At 41.0% G+C, this 16698-nt stretch overlaps 1 protein-coding gene across 3 annotated transcripts in view; it reads left to right on the forward strand.

Annotated features, from left to right (window-relative positions):
* ARHGAP10 (Rho GTPase activating protein 10) overlaps window positions 1-16698 on the forward strand; it is a 322588-nt gene that overhangs the window by 212251 nt on the left and 93639 nt on the right. For all 3 annotated transcript variants that reach the window (XM_049632246.1, XM_049632248.1, XM_049632247.1), the window contains exons 17-18: window positions 6537-6642; window positions 8303-8462. In XM_049632246.1, the coding sequence (XP_049488203.1) occupies window positions 6537-6642; window positions 8303-8462 (266 nt within the window). The remainder of the gene's footprint in view (window positions 1-6536; window positions 6643-8302; window positions 8463-16698) is intronic.

Consider the following 16698-nt stretch of genomic DNA (forward strand, 5'->3'; position numbering starts at 1 on the left):
TAGTTATTATTAGGTTGTAGCCACTTGGAAGTGAAATGCCTATTTAGTAGAGATTTCTGATTAATGTCAAAATGAAGCAATGTTTTGAGAAAAAAGAAATTTTCTTTAAAAGCCTTACTTCCAAATATTCTTCTTTTTGAAAGAGGAAAAAAAAGCATACTTGAAAAAAGTGTGTGTGATTTCAAATGAGATGGATGTGGGAGGGGCACTCAAAGAAGGAAGTGGAAGGCTCTAACTCTAATTTCAAAACCAATTCTACTATTTTTAGAAATGAAGAACCTTTTCCTGAGAGGGTGGGAAATGATTTCTGTAGCTTGTGTTTCTGAATAAGTAGTAAATCCCCAAATATTAACATTAGATTTTCTTTGGGAAAAAAAGATTATTAATGACACGATAGACAACATGAGTTAGAAGTAGCTTTTTTAGTGCAAAGTTTTAGAAAATTTTCAGTTTTGAATGTGTAAAATTTTTACTGTTGGCGGTTATCCTTTTATTCCTTTGGAATATTTTTACTATTTTTCAGAGTCCCAACTTTAATTTTTTCCCCCTACATTCATTCATTCATCCATTCATTCATCCATTCATTCATTCATTTATAGCTTATTTATTTTGAGAGAGAGGCAGAGAAAGAGGGAGAGAGAGAATCCCAAGTAGGCTCTGTGCTGTCAGCGCAGAACCCAGTGTGCGCTTGAACCCATGAACCATGAGATCATGACCTGACTGGCAATCAAGAGTCTGATGCTTAACCAACTGAGCTACCCAGGTGCCCCAGGAAAATGTTATTTTTTAAAAATTCATTTCATCTTTCTCCAGCTTTGATTTGATAAGGCATTACCTTGGTTTTAAGTCTAGATAAGAAACTTGATTGCAATTAATCACCTAATTTGTGGCGTTTTTTTTGAAGTATAGTTAGCACACAATGTGATGTTAGTTTCAATTATATAACATAGGAATTCAGCAAGTCTCTTCATTATGCTATATTCATCACAAATGGAGCTACCATCTGTCATCATGCAATGTTATTACAATACCATTGACTGTTTCTCCTATGCTGTGCCTTTCATCCCTGTGACCTATTCATTCCATAACCGGAAGCCTGTACTTCCCACTTCCCTTCACCCGTTTTGCGCATCTCCCACCCCACCCCCTCACCCTCTGGAAACCACCTGTTTGTTCTCTTTGCTTATGAGTCTGTTTCTGCATCTTTTGCTTGTTCATTTGTTTTTGTTTTTTAGATTATACAGTTAAGTGAAATCATATGGTATTTGTTTTACTCTGATTTGTTTGTTCACCCCTCTAGGTCCATCCATGTTGTTGCACATGACGTGAGCTCATCCTTTTTCAAGACTGAGTGATACTTCTTACCCAAGTCTTTAGATAGTTTTACTTTTGTTTTCAGTGACAAACTTAGTCTGTATCTAAGAGTTTTTATTATGTAATATGATTTGATTATTTTCTACTTTATCAGGTGCCTTTTCATTTCTTAGCCTTTTGCTTCCTTTGTCTTTAGCAATAACTGTGTCCTGTGCTGTGAAATCTCATTCCTCACTCTAAAATATTACTGTTGGAAGTATAAACTGGCTCAGGCTTACCTTTACAATCACTGGAAGCAACTCCTGTGTTCATAGAATTTGATGGTGTTGTGTTCCTTTTAATGACATGGAGAGATGTCCATGGTATTTTAAATGAAATAGGCTGTTTGCACGTTTTGTTACAAAAACAAAATTATGAAAGGTATAAACCTAAAATTTGTCAGCCTAAGTTGGGAAGGATGACATTTATTATGAGTAGCTTAATATAAGTGAACTTTTTGTTGAAACATAATAGAAATATACATGAATAATAAATATATAGCTTAATGATTTTTTTTTTTTTTTTTTTTTTTTTTTTTTTTTTACAAATTAATGGTAGCCATGTTATCAGCCCTGGATTAAGAAGTAAGACATTTCATAGTTCCAGAAACTCTTCCTAATACTCACACAGTCACTATGGCATGTAAGCACTCCCCTGACTTTTTTTTTTTTTACTAAAAAATTTTTTTTAATGTTTTTTTATTTTTGAGACAGAGAAAGAGCATGAACGGGGGAGGGTCAGAGAGAGGGAGGCACAGAATCTGAAGCAGACTCCAGGCTCCGAGCTGTCAGCACAGAGCCCAGTGTAGGGCTCGGGCTCACAGACTGTGAGATCATGACCTGAGCCGAAGTCGGATGCTTAACCGACTGAGCCACCCAGGCACCCCAGCCCCTGACTTTTGATACCATAGTTCCATAGGTTAGGATTGCTGCATTTGACTGTGTGTAAATGGGAATCTCTTCTTTTGCATTCAGCTTCTCTTGCTCATCTTGTGACATTTTATCCGTGTGGGGTGAATCAACAGTTCATTCACTCTCCTTGTGGTACCGGTTTCCATTGTATGAACATAACCACAATGCATTTATCTGTTCTACAGTTGATGGAGACTTGAGTGGCTTCACTTTGGGGGTTAACAAGAGTGTTACTGCTATGAGCATTCTAATGTGTGTCTTTCAGTGAAAATTTATGTGCATTTCTCCTGGTTTTGCGTAGAATTTTTGGGCTGTGGGTTGGAATGTGTGTGTTCAACTTCAGGGGGCATAGCCAAAGAGTTCTCCAAAGTGATTGTGCCATTTCATTGTTCCCATGTAGTTAGAGTATGACAGGTCCAGTTACTTGCCAGAGCTTAGTATTTTATTCATTTAGAGCCATTCTGGTGGTGAGAAGTAGTAGCTCATTGTGGTTTTATTTTTATTTCCCTGATAAATAATGAGGTTTAGCACTTTTTCATATTTTTATTGGTTTATTGGCTAATGTCTTTCGTGAAATTCCTCCTCCAGTCTTTTGCTTATTTTTCTTTGGGTTGTCTCTTTCTTTTCTGATTGATTGATAGTTCTCCATAGTCTGATTGCAAATTCATTCTCAACTATATGCATTTCAAATTATTAGTGATTTTTTTTACTAAGTTCTTTTATTTACATTTTCTGACATTTTAACAGAGCCAATATTTAGTTTTTACAAGAAGCAAAGAGTAAAACCATTATCATTTTGAAGAAGCAAATTCCCTAAATCAGGCAAAGACAAAAACCATATTATCTCACTTATATGAGGAATCTTAGAAAAGACAAAAACAAGCAAATTAATAGATACAGAGAACAGATTGGTGGTTGCTGGGGGCTGGGGAGTGGGCAAAATGGGTTAAAGGAGTTGAAAGGAAACAAACATCAGTTATAAAAGGAACAAACTTCAGTTATAAAATAAATCATGGGGATAAAGCATGGTGACTACAGTTAATAATACTATACTGCATATTTGAAAGTTGCTAAGATAGTAAATCTTGAAAGTTCTTATCATAAAAAGATTTATAACTGTGTGGTAATGGATATTAACTAGATATATTGTGGTGATATCTAGGATTATATACAAATATCAAATCATGTTGTATAACTGAAACTAACATAATGTTACGTGTCAGTTATATCTCAATAAAAAACAAATTCCTGTTTCTTGATCTGCTTTACCTTTCTTCCCCTTTCCCTTCCATTTCTTGGTTTTCTGAACAAGTGGTCTGAAATTCTGCTTTCTCTGTCCCCTCCAGCCACCCATGTTTTAGCCTTCTTGTGTTACTAAAGAGGGGATCCCGACTGGCAAACTTAGAGGTGGGTGTCTGGGCTCTCCTCCTGGTCTTTCTGTTCCCTAGTCCCTTGTTAACTATTGATACCACTGGCTACCCAGGCCTTGCACGTTTCTTCTCACTTCAGTTTCTAATGACAGTGAACCTCCTGGTCCTTCCTCTTCTTCTTCCTTCTGTGCTTTGCTTAGCCCCCAGTTGGCATCTCCTGTGCACCCCTCTGGAGATGTTTTCCCAGCAGGGCCCTCTTAGCTTTCTGGAGTGGTTGGGCAGCCTTGGCCGAGTGCTGGAGGCCACTCCCTCTGAAGAACACTGCTACCTTTAACTCTAACACCTCCTACCATTCCCAGCTCCCAGTTAGATACCTGGCCCTTGAACATCCCTTCCTCCTTCACTCCCAACCATCATCTTTCCCCTCAAACCAGCGACGTCTCCTCTGCTCCTGTCTGTCAGTGGGACCGACCATACTATCACATGACCCAGGCGTGAAACAGTGGTCATCTTTGCCTTCTTCCTTTGATCTGCAGCCAGTCTGAGGCTAGATGCTGTCATTCTGCCCCTTCCGTAGCAGCTCTCACGCAGTAAGAGTAATACAAACAACAATAGAGACGATGGTGCCTGTTTGTTCCTGTGGAGTTTTGTGCTTTGCAGGTGTTACGTCACTGAATCCTATAATGGCTTTTTGAGATAGTATTGTTAACTTCATTTTGCAGAGGAGGAACTGAGGCCCAGAGAGGTTAGGTACCTTGCTCATGGCCACTTTTTGTCAGGTGGAAGAAGCAATTCTAAATCCTGCTTGCAGGCTGTGCTTCTTCGCTCTACTTCCTTCCTTGTAATTCTACTTCCCGTCCCCCTTCCTGCCTTACCACTTCTTGCTCAGATAGCATTTCCCTCCTAATTTGCTTTTTTTTTACCCCATTCTAATCCATCTTCCAAAAAATGTCAGGTATATCTTCCCCAAATTTAACTCTGTTCGTCTCTTTTCCCAGACTTACTCACAGTGACTACTTTAGAACCAACAGGAAGATGGATTCTTCAAATTTGCTTTTATAAACCAAAGTTTGGTGTTGGACTTCTCATAAGGTTGAAGTGCTCTCTGTCAATAGGCTGTGTATTTTCTCATACTGTTTGCAGAATCTGGAATGTGCCCCTTATGCCTCAGTTCTGCTTTTCCTCAAATTCTTCAACGCTCAAGACCCAACTCAAATGTTCTCCCTTACCTGAAACCCTTCCTCTGCTGCTGCAATCAATTCTCTGTGAACCTCCAAGCAGTCTGTCACTGTCCTTTCTGCTGCAGTAACTGATCACTGAATTTTTATCAGTCACTTCTTTGACATCCCTGCAAACACCAGTGGAATTCTCTATAATAAGCATTTTATTGATTTGTTTGATAATTTTTGGTTAAGAACACAATAAAGGGAGTTTGGGCACATTGCTGATAAAAGCTGTGGATAATCCATTCCAAAGTCTAAGGGATAAAGTGAATGTGTGAGTTCTCTAGGGCTGCTGAATGGCTTACAACAGTCAGTCAATCAATCAGTAAGTAAGTAAGTAAATAAGATTCATTCATTCACAATTCTAGAGAATAGAAGTCCAAATTCAAGGTGTACATTGACAGGGCCAGCCTCTAAAGGGTCCAGGGAAGGCTGTTTCCTTGCCTCTTCCAGTATATGGTGGTTCGCAGCAACCCTTGGCATTTCTTGGTTTGTGGACACATCACTCCAATCTCTGCCTCCATTGTCACATGATATTCTCCCCTTTGGCCATCATATGGCCATCTTCCCTTTGTGTCTTTGTTTTCTTACAAGGGCACCAGACAGATTAAACCACCACCCTACTCTGATATGATCTGTCTGATCTGACCTGATGTCATCTGCAATGACCTTATTCCCAAATAAGGTCATTATGTTAAGCATGTCTCTTTATTCTGATGTTTTGACATCTGGGGCTTTACTGATCCTGGGGAGCCTTCTCTCCTGGGGCTAACCAATTCCTTGAGATAGGAAACTGAGCATGTTTTCCATATGCCAACCAAACCAGAGCCCCTTTTCTCTTCCAGACTCTCTCTTTTGGGCTCTTACACTCCAAGTCAGTATTCTCCTGCCCTAATCAGGGCCAGGTACCAGACATCTGAGCACAGCCCCTGTACCTCAGAGCCTGCTGAAAGAATTCAAACCAACCAGTCATTCTAACTCTGCCTCACCTGTTCCTTCACATGGAAACCACAATAAAGCCCCATGACCACACTTTCCCCTTCTTCCCTCTGCCCCTCTCCTGACCCTGGCGCAGCCCGATGTGGTGTCCTGTGCCTTCTGTTTCTAGGGATGTGTGAGTATAAACTTCTTCCTTCAAGTCAGTCGTTTCTATGTTTGTGTGTCTTACCATACCTGGTGAAAACAAACCCCACGCACATTTTAAAACAGGCATGTTCTGAGCCGCTGGAGGTTAGGGCTTCAGTGTGTCTTTTGGAGAGAGAGAATGCAACCGGTAAGTGGGAAGAATCTATCTGCTGATGTTTTACTTGCATTCCATTGTGGGGGCAGTGAGCCAGTGACTGAACTCCTTCAAGTGACGGGCAGACTGGAAGTGTAGCATGCCAGGGTGAGAAGCTGGAGTAGCCCTCTATTCTCAAACATCACCCCAGGGAGAGGCACTAATTGCGTTCGCATGGAAATTACCTCATAGGAGAGGCTCAGAGACTAAGGAGAATAAGGCAAAAGATAGCTTTCCTCTCTCTCTCTTTCTCTCGAGAAGTGACAAAATACATTTAAATTCTCTGTTTAAAGATGTAGAACAGATGAACCTTTGTAATGGTTGATTTTTAGGACTGTATTTGATTCTGAGTAATCTGGTTTTTTTTTCTTCTTTCTCTTCTTCTTTTTTTTTTTTAAAGAAAGTGGAAGCCCAGAATCTCGTGTCAATGCTATCCATTTCTTGGTACACAAACTGCCAGAGAAAAATAAAGAAATGCTGGATATTTTGGTGAAACACTTAACAAAGTAAGCCTCTTTTTCCTTCTAACTTTTTCTGTTTCACTCTGGGTGCTGTGAAGGGTTCTTGGATTTGTAACAGTTGGAAGTGGGGCTGTCTACACAATACCAGGGGCCACGCCTGGAAAGGCAGGCTGGACATTTGACTCACTGTGTGTGTCTTGGACAAGACCATTGAAATACGATGCTTTCATGAAGTCGTATAATTATTTTCTTAACATCACTGCCAGCAACTTGGGGTTTGATTGGAAGTAAAAGAAGAGAATATTATACACTTCCCTGTACACAGATTCTGGAAATGTGATTATAAGTCTGTCAGCGAATTTAGCCTGGTTTCACACCTACCTAACTCTAAGTTTGAACATGTCCTTGAAGTTTGTTTAATCCAGTAATAGGTAGTAATTTCATAGGATCCATTCTATTTTTTATTCCTTCTTTAAAAAGCAAGCAAAATCTAATCACTCAGTGGAAAAATTAGTCCTTTCTTCAAATATAAACGATTCTTCGATCACTATAATTATAGAATTTTAGAGGTAAGTGGAAGCTGAAGAATGCTGTTTTAGAATTTATTTTTTTTATTTTATTATTTATTTTTAGTTTACATAAAAAGAAACTGAAGGCCAGGGAATATTATGACCTGCCAAGTGTCCTACTACTGGCATAGTCATTCGTTCATTCAACATATACTTACTGAATACCTTTTGTAGGTGCTAGTGGATACATAGATGAACAAAGATGAACAAATTCCCAGCTTTCATAAAGTCCCTTCTTTCTAAGAGGAAAATAATCATCATCAGATTACAAATAAAAATACAAAATAATTTCAGATAAGTGGTTAAAAAAAAACAAAATAGAATGAGGGGTTAGAGGATATATATTGGGTGTAGGACTACAAAGAGGGTTATCATGGAAGGTATCTGGAGGATGAGACCTTTGAATTGAGGTCTGAATTAAGTGTCAGGGCTTCTGAGAACAGTTGTCCAGGTTGCTCACTGCACGGTGTATTGGGCCAAAGGGGTGAATGCGGGTGCTCAAGTTCTGGGTGCTTGTGAAGCCAGTTCTTGCAAGAGTGCCATACAGTCTGGTCATTACTGGAAGCCAAGGGTATAAATGTCTGGGGAAGGAGAGGATATTCTAAGTAGAGGGCAACAGTAAATGAAGATCTTTGAGGGGCATAAGCCTAGCATAAACATAGATTTATTAAGAACGCCATTGTGGTTAGAGCAGAGTGTCACAAAGAGAGTAATAGTAGGAAGGTAGGCAGGGGCCTCATCATCTAGGGTCTTGTCAGATCCTGTTATTTCAGACATTGAGGCATTGAGGAAAATGGAGTCTCTTGACTCCTTGTTTTTGTTTTGTTTTTTTTATTGTATTGTATTGTATTATTTTTGAGAGACAGTGCGAGTGGGGGCAGGGCAGAGAGAGAGGGAGACAGAATCTGAAGCAGGCTCCAGGCTCTGAGCTGTCAGCACAGAGCCCGACGTGGGGCTTGAACTCACTGACCGCAAGATCGTGACCTGAGCTGGACTCCCAACCGACTGAGCCACCCAGGCACCCCTTCTTGACTCCTTGTTTTTAAGGAAATACAGAGTTGTAGAATAATGTACATTCCTCAGTTATTGCCTCTCTTTTAACTGGAAACCTATCTTTCCCCCCACGTCTATGTTAGTGTTTCACATCACTCCAAGCAGAACTTAATGACTGTGGCAAATTTGGGAGTGGTGTTTGGACCAACTTTGATGAGGCCCCAGGAAGAAACTGTTGCTGCCATCATGGATTTGAAGTTTCAGAACATCGTTGTGGAAATCTTAATTGAAAACCATGAAAAGGTAAACTCTCTGTTGTTTTCTCCTTAAGGAAATTCCTGTTTTTGGCTTTACCACCAGATGAAACTGTCCTCTAAGATCCTCCCTCCCCCATTAAATGATGATATTACTCTGATGATGAGCTTGGTTCTGAGAAGTTCCCACTGAACTTGTGTCTTCTGATGGCTTTCCATAAATCTGAAGTTTACTTGGTCTTCTGTTGCCTCAGTAGTTTAAGGAAGAAGCATTTAACCCAAATGCAAATGAGTATCTGCAATATAATACTGGAATCTTCAGGTTTTTTGCTGCCTTGAGTCCTATCCTTGGATTTCTCAAATTCTATTTCTGTCACACAGGGAAAATATTTTTGCCAATCTGTGTCAGACTCTCCCTAGAAAAACACACATGAAACTCCCCCTGTCTCCCAAATTGTGCTAACAACTTCAGGGGATTCATATGCATCCTTGATTCTGGGAACCCCAGATTAAGAATCTCTGGTTTAAAATGAATAATCTCTTTGGTGACACATCTGCTCACTTGTTTCTCTGTAATCAGGGGACTATGGGGTTTTGAAAATATGATAGATTCTTTCAAGAACTTTTATGTAATTTTTCCTCATCCTCATTATAGATGAGGACCTTGCTTCTAATTGTCCTCACTTCTTCTCAGATAGGGAATTTGAAAACTGTTAAAATCCTTGGTTACTCATTTGCTTATTAAAAGTTTGTTTTAATTTGTTGGTTCTTTTCAACTGAGATTATATTCTGTGCCGAGCATGTATTAGGTGCTAGGATGTGAAGACGAACATTACAGCCCCTGATGGAAAGCAGCTCGCAGTATGTGGGGTACAGGCTGTCTGGGGACCTGTATCTTATAGCACTTATCCGTGTCTAATATGTTATGTAATTTGTTTATTGCCATAGTTACCTGTTTCTCTCTGCCAGGTCCTTGAGGGCAGAGATCTTTTTTTACACTTAGAATAATACCTGGTACATGTTGGATGTTCAGTTAATATTTTTTGGCTGAATGAATGAGCTCAATAAATTTTGAAGGGGGCAGAGGAGCGAGAAGGAGACAGAGGTGTTAGGCTCTGTGAGCAAAGCACAGCGAGAGCCTTGCTGCATTTGCTGTTTGCTAGAGCAGTTCTAGCTTGCGTGAATACTGGTTCCCACTGAAGAGTTAAGGGTGAAACCTAGTCAGAGATTTTCTTTCCCAGTATAGCATAAGCAGCTTGTTTATGGGTGTAAGACGTTTGGGTTTTTGTTTTGCTTTGTTTTGTTTGTTTGTTTGTTTGTGGTGCCCTAAGCTATCCAGACAGCCTCAAGGAAAGATGGCTACTAATCATTTTTAGAAAAAGAAATAATTAGACCCACAGGCTTTGAAACAATGCTTAGTGGTACAACTGTCATTAGGTGAACTCCCAATTAGGGAACTGTCATGCAGTTTATTTGTGCAAATACTGGCTCTGGGTCTTGCTCTCATATAAAAGGATCTCCATTTAATGCTGCAGCTTCCTATTTTCTTCTTTTATTTGAAGCTGAGAAGGTAAGTTCATGATTTTTCTGCTGGGAAGTAGATTGTGCTGCTTCCACCTTGTTAACAGACCTTATAGGAATTTCTAAGTGGCGCTGGTGAGCCAATTATAATGGTTACAGCGGATGAAACTGAACCAACTCTCAGAGAGGAAGCTTCCTAGAGCTAAGTAGAAGGCTTGCAGGTTTCCCCTCTGCCTTTCTGTGGCTACGATAGATAATGCTGCAAATGCACAGCCAGTGTGAATTGAAGCAGTGAGTTTCCTATCAAGAAGGGGGTAGGGGGGCTGTTGAGTTTCAGATTCTTCACTGTGTGCATGGGGTTAGGTTTGGATGTACAGGGTTGCTTGGGTTGGGGAGCTGTTAGCTTGGATTAGTTCTAATTTCTGAGAACTTAATTTCCCCGTTTCCTCCTCTTTTCACTCTGATTTCATCCTTGTCCACGTTCACTGCCAGCTCTTTGTCCCACTCAGCTGGGCTTCCTCTCAAAGTCCAGGCTCAGCTCTGAGGAAGGATATCTCTACTGAAGAGGGTGGCTGTGTAGAAAAACTTCATATGGACGCGTGGACCCACGGGAGCCAGAGGCTTCGTTGGCCACAGATCCATGTTTACCACCCAGAGATCTTGTGTTTGACTTGAACATTGTGAGGGAGGGATATGGTTCCTCTTAGTAAATGCTTGAGAACAAAATAAAAGAGAGAGGGAGGGAGGGTAGAAGGGTTAAAAAGAAGAGTCTTCTGGGGGAGGAAAGAATTATAATAGACAGGGGGGTAGAAAGGAGGGGCAATGAGAGAGAATGAAGAGACTTAAGTAGTGTCTATGAAGGAGAACAGACAGAGGGGAAAGTGACAATAGAAGGAAGGCATTTTCTTTTCCTCACTTATGTTTCCATCCTAGGAATGTGAAAAATGCTGCCTCTGACCAGGAAAGTCACCAAAGCAGAAGAGGAAACTTTCAGCATATAATTAAAGCAAGAAAACACTAGATTAATTTTGGAGTTAGAAAAAGGCCTGAGTTAATCTGCCTTGGAGATCACATTTTATCCTAGCCTCTTTGCTGTTTTCATAAAACCCATATGTACTCTATAGGAAACTTAAATCGACATGTTTTGGCTTCCTTCCCACACAGTACATTAAGATGTTGTTTTAAAAGAAGCATTCACGGGCCAAAAATATCATCAAGGTCTTTCTTCCCGTGCAAACCAGAAAATTGCATTTCCCAGGTGGAAAAGGGTACTGTGAAATTCCCACCGATTTTCAAGTTGGGATTTTGCCTTAGAATTTATGGGGTTTGCCTAAGTTTCATTCTTGACAAAGTATACTTGTTATGGATTAATGGGCATGTTCGTGGTGGGTGCCTTCTCAGAGTTGGATGTGAGATGTGGGGGAAGTGAGGGCAGTGAGTCCGGCAGGGGAGAGGAAAGGTCTGTCCAACAGTAACGGCGGGATGCGGTGGAGAATAAGCGCTCTCACAGAGATGCGGAGAAAGTTGCTGAGACTTCAGAGGCGGATTTGTGTGTAACTGTGAGGAATCTGGAACGTTTCCTGACTAGGTGGTTTGAATAGGTTTTAGAAGAGAGTTTGAACAGGTGGAGTATGTTTTAAGAGGACATTTCAGGTATGGGGGAATCATGTAATCAGAGAAGCACAGAGAGTAGGTGTGTGTTATGGGAATGCGGCTCCTGTTGGAACATAGGTGAGTGGTATGAAATGAGATTGGAAAGAGGTTTGGACCAGGTGTAGGGAGGCTGGGAATGCCACCATAGGACTTTTGGATTTCACTTTATGGGTACCAGGGCCTCTCCTGGCTTTCAAGTAAACTGCTTCAGGAAACAGGGTTAATCTGCTTAATCTGGCAGCAGGGTTAGCGAGTAGAAAGTAGAGTAATAACAGACCAGGTGAGGGGGTCACACGGCGTGTAGTTGAGGACATGGTTGTGACAGTGGAAGTTCAAGGGTGGCGGGCATCATCTTGTGAGGCACAGTAGACACAATCCAGGGTCTGGATCTGTGGGCCATCTCAGAGGAATGGGTCATAAATCATGGTCAGTGAGTCACACCTGAGGACCCAATGCTGGAAGAATATCGATGTCATTAATAAAAAGAAGAAAAAAAAATTGGGTTTGGGACAAGAGTTCAGTTTACGGTGTGCTGAATTTTATTCATCTGGATGTGTAACAAACAGTTGGAGATGTGGGGCTCCAACTTGTGAGAGAATTTAGTGGAAGGAAGTATAAAAGGCAAGAGATTGGCATGGCGCCGTTTGTGTTATATGCTTTTGGTCTACTACCTGGGGTACTTACCTCCTGTAACCCTAGTGTTTACATGCGTGTATGTGTGTGTATATACACACTTAAAATGGATATATAAAGTAAAAAGTATTTAAAGTATTGCATATATACCTAATAGTATGCCTGTACGTATACACAATTCTTATTACACATGCGTCCCTTTATACCATGTAAGAAAACTGAAGGGTGAGAGGTTAGCTTGCTTATGGGCACACAGCTGGTGAGTGGCAATGCTTGGGTCGAGTTAAGGATGGTTTGACCCCAAACCTTTGCTTCTCATCACTAGGAGAAGATTAAGAACAATATCTTTGAGCAAAACACCGAGATTTTTCTATTAGTGATAAAACAGGAACCAGAAGAAACCCAAGCAAGTTCAGTGTTAGGGTTGTCAAGGGGCATTGTCAGTGATGCCGGATGTTGTCCCTGTGGGAGAGTACGACTGTTTACTCCAAGAGTAAAATGTCTGTTGGGAGCAAGAGCCGAAGTTGACTTGTAAGGGTTTAAATGAGTGTGTGTTCAGGAATGGGTGATAGCAAGTAGAGATCTGCATGTGTTTTTCCCTGTAGGACAAGAACAGACAGGAGGAAAAGTCCGAGCAGACAGGACAGGGATGGGAAAGAGTAGGGGAGGACTGCTGGCACTTGAATTGTATACAGCTTGCTAATCACTTTTAATTCTAACTTCCTGTTATTTCTGGGATGGGGAGCTCTTTAGAGGAGCTTAGTTAGACAGGTGGGTAAAGAACCCTCCTGGGAGTTAACAGTTTGTTGAAATAGAGCTCATTCTGCTCTTTTATACATTTTTAGTGTCATAAAAGAAATTTGTGTTGATAATGCGACACCCTCCTTGTCTCTCCCCAAGTCCCTGAGGGCCCTGGAAGATTATGAAGAGCCTTTGAGAATCATCAAAGAAAACATTAATATTGGTGTGGTTTTATTATCTTATTTCATGTTAATACTTAAATTGGCAATTCATGTAAAGTAAGAAATATGTTACTTTCAACCAAATCACTTGACATAATATATAGAATTTTTTTTAAAGTTTATTTATTTATTTTGAGAGAGACAGAGACAGCATGAGTTGGGGAGGGGCAGAGAGAGAGGAGAGAGAATCCTAAGCAGGCTCCACGCTGTCAGCACAGAGCCCGATGTGGGGCTTGAGCCCACGAAGACCCGAGATCATGACCTGAGCTGAAACCAAGAGTCAGACGCTTAACCGACTGAGCCCCCCAGTGCCCCGATAGTATATAGAACTTTAATCCAGATTATAGGCAGGCCTTGTTTTATTGTCCTTCGCTTTATTGCCCTTCACAGATACTGTGTTCTTTACAAATCAAAGGTTTGTGGCAGCCTTGCGTTGACATGTCCATTGGCGTCATTTTACTTTGTGTCTCTGTCACATTTCACATTCTAGTAATTCTCCCCATCTTTTAAGCTTTTTCATCATTATATTTGTTCTGGTGATCTGTGATCAGTGATGACAGTTTGCTGGAAGCTCAGATAATAGTTAGCATTTTTTAGCAGTATTTTTTAATGTCAGTTCATTGTCTTTTTAAACATAATGCTACTGCAGACTTAGTAGACTACAGTACAGTGTAAATACAGCTCTTACGTGCATTGGGAAACCAGAAAATTCATTGGACTCGCTTTATTGCAATATGCACTTCATTGCAGTGGTTTGGAACCAAACCCATAATATCTTTGAGATATGCCTGTATATTTATCTTATTAAGGATTATAATTGGGTTTTCAAGGTGATATGCCAAATGTGGTGCCCTGCTTGCTTTTAGCTCTGTGGGATGCTTCAGTTTGCTCTGATTTTCACTGATTCTGTGATGGCCAGTGGGTCATGAAGATTTTGTCTAGTGTTAGCCTTTATATACTACAGTTTCTGTGGGCCACAAGGTACTGAGAGATAATCACATTTTATTGGCATAAAACTTTTCCTTGGTGAGGATTCTTAAAAGTTTGTCAAAATAAGCAGTTTAGTCTTTGAAATAGATACTCAGGCAGTCTGCGTCTCCTTTTTCCTGAGAAAATGGAGGCCTTTTGTGATGATCATGGTTTGTGGAAAAGGCTGATGTTTTGTTCCTGCTCTGAGGTTTCAGTAACCTTCCCTGTAATATCTGTTGCAAAATCCTTGGGTAGCCAGTGTCCCTCTAGTCACAGAGGAGACAAGGTGAGACGGGCATGTACGTTTTCTCTCAGGTGTGCAGCACACTCAGAATATTAAATTACACACACACACATAAAGAGTATCAAATGGCACATTGCATTACTCTTGTTAACCTTGGGACAAACTTTCGGACCTGCACCCTTGTCTTTGCCAAAAGCTAGAAGAATATGTCTCTGCCCCCAGGTTCCATGGTGGAAGGGATGCCCTGTTCAGTCCCAACTTGCAGTTCAGAAGCAGCCACATGTGGACTGGTTTGGGTTTGGGGTAGCCCACTCCTCCACTCCTGTTGCCGCAAAGACAAGGCACATCCTGGCCTTTCTGCAGGTTGGTCTCTGTCATCCTTGAATATGAAGGAGGCCCGAGTGAGTGGTATGCCAACCATTTTCTTTGAGGTGCAAAGAACCTTTTAGTCTTAAAACATGCCTGTCATTCAGGGGGAAAAAGAAATCTCTTTTTAAAAAATTCAGCCTAAAATGCTTCTTGATAAAGCTTTGCTGGCCCAGGGTTGCTAGGCAGCACCAGTTTTCATATGAGAGAAAAATAAATATCTTAAACAACAGCAACAATGATAAAACTCCAAAATTTCTAAAAGCTTTATGGCTGCCTGAGTAGTGATGGTTCAGTACAGAAGTTAAAACCCCATGGCAAGAGGATCTGACAAATTGTAGGGGGTGGGGATGGCTTTTTCCCTTATTCCAGTTTTCTTGAATGTTGGCATCTTTGGCATAGCCGTGGAGACTTCCTTTACTGTTAGATTTTTTTTTTTTTTCTCAGCAGGGCCTTACATTTCTCTGGAGTGTTTATTTTTTATTTTTATTTTTCTTATTAATATGAAATTTATTGTCAAATTGGTTTCCATACAACACCCAGTGCTCATCCCAGCAGGTGCCCTCCTCAATGACCATCACTCATCCTCCCCTCTCTCTGGAGTATTTAAAAAGAAGTTTTAGAGCCACAGAAAACGTTCTGTCTGCCTTCCTCCTTTCTTGAAGGAGAGTCATAAAATAATAATGACATTATCTTCTCAATTCTCTCTTCATTTTGCTATGGTACAGGAAGTCCCTTCTCTGCACTGTAGTGTGGCTCTGGGGTAGGGAGTATTTTCCCATGGTACTAGCGTGGTTTGATAAGAGAAAATTTGGGAGATACAGTTCTTAAGTTCTGCAGCATTTAGTGTCTGGTGTAGACAAAGCACTGGGCCTATCTCAAGAAAATTGAAGAGCTGCAGTATGGAAGGGGAAGTAGATTTATTTTTTATCTAAGAAAGCTTAGTATAAGCGAGCAGAACTTGCTAGGAGGTGAGTTTTTGATTCAGTAGAAGGAAGAACTTCATAATATTTTTGATGATGAGAATGTGTTCATGTTGGAGATGGAGACTGAGGAGTTGGAGAAAGCGAGCAGGCCTAGGAGGTCTGGCCCACTCAGAGTTCTCTGCCAAAGTCTCTGGAGATGCAGAGCTGCAAAGACAGGTCCTCAGAGTATAGCTTGGGGCATGGAACTTGGCATTCTATCAGTATTTGTAGAATTAAGAACGATGGGGAATATGATCCTTTTGTTCATCTCTCCTTTAGGAGCAACACCAAGAGTTCTTGGAAGAGAGAATAAGGGGATGGGGTGAGTGAGGAGTGAGGGGGTAGGGGGGGTAGTGGGGAATGGGTAGGTGAGTGATGGAGAAGGTGCCGTCAGATGCCTTTTCTTAGGGACAGGATAGTGTGGGGTGTTTATGGGCTGGACTATTTGCAGGGACATGCCCACTTTTATTTTCTTTTATAAAATAACTCTTCCCCCCTCCCAAAAGCTTTCAGAGCTGTCTCTGCCACATCTCTCGATATAAAATTGAGATCAGCAATAATAGTCAATATTGACAAAGGGATGACTGTGCACTAGGCACTAGGCTTAGCTCCTTCTCTGACATTTTACTGAAATACTCTGGAGAGTATCACATAATGTAGCATACATAGTGAGCTCTAAAATGAAATTCCTTGTGTTGGCATCTCAGCTCCACTAAGTTATGTGACTTCTCTGTGACCTGGGCACCCTCTTGACTCTCATTGTCAGTTTCCTCCTGTATGAAATAGAAACCGCTGAAGTACCCGTTCACTAGAGTGGTCACAAAGGTGAGGTGAGCTGACCCACGTGAGCTCCTCCTCTCCCTGCTGTTCTACAAATAAGGAAGATGAGGCCCAGGGAGGCTCGGTAATTTGCTCAAGGTCATAGTCCCAGAGAGAGTGGCCAAGCTGGAATTTGAACCCAGTTTGTCTCCA

The sequence above is a fragment of the Panthera uncia genome, chromosome B1, assembly GCF_023721935.1.
Source record: "Panthera uncia isolate 11264 chromosome B1, Puncia_PCG_1.0, whole genome shotgun sequence".
Taxonomy (NCBI): domain Eukaryota; kingdom Metazoa; phylum Chordata; class Mammalia; order Carnivora; family Felidae; genus Panthera; species Panthera uncia.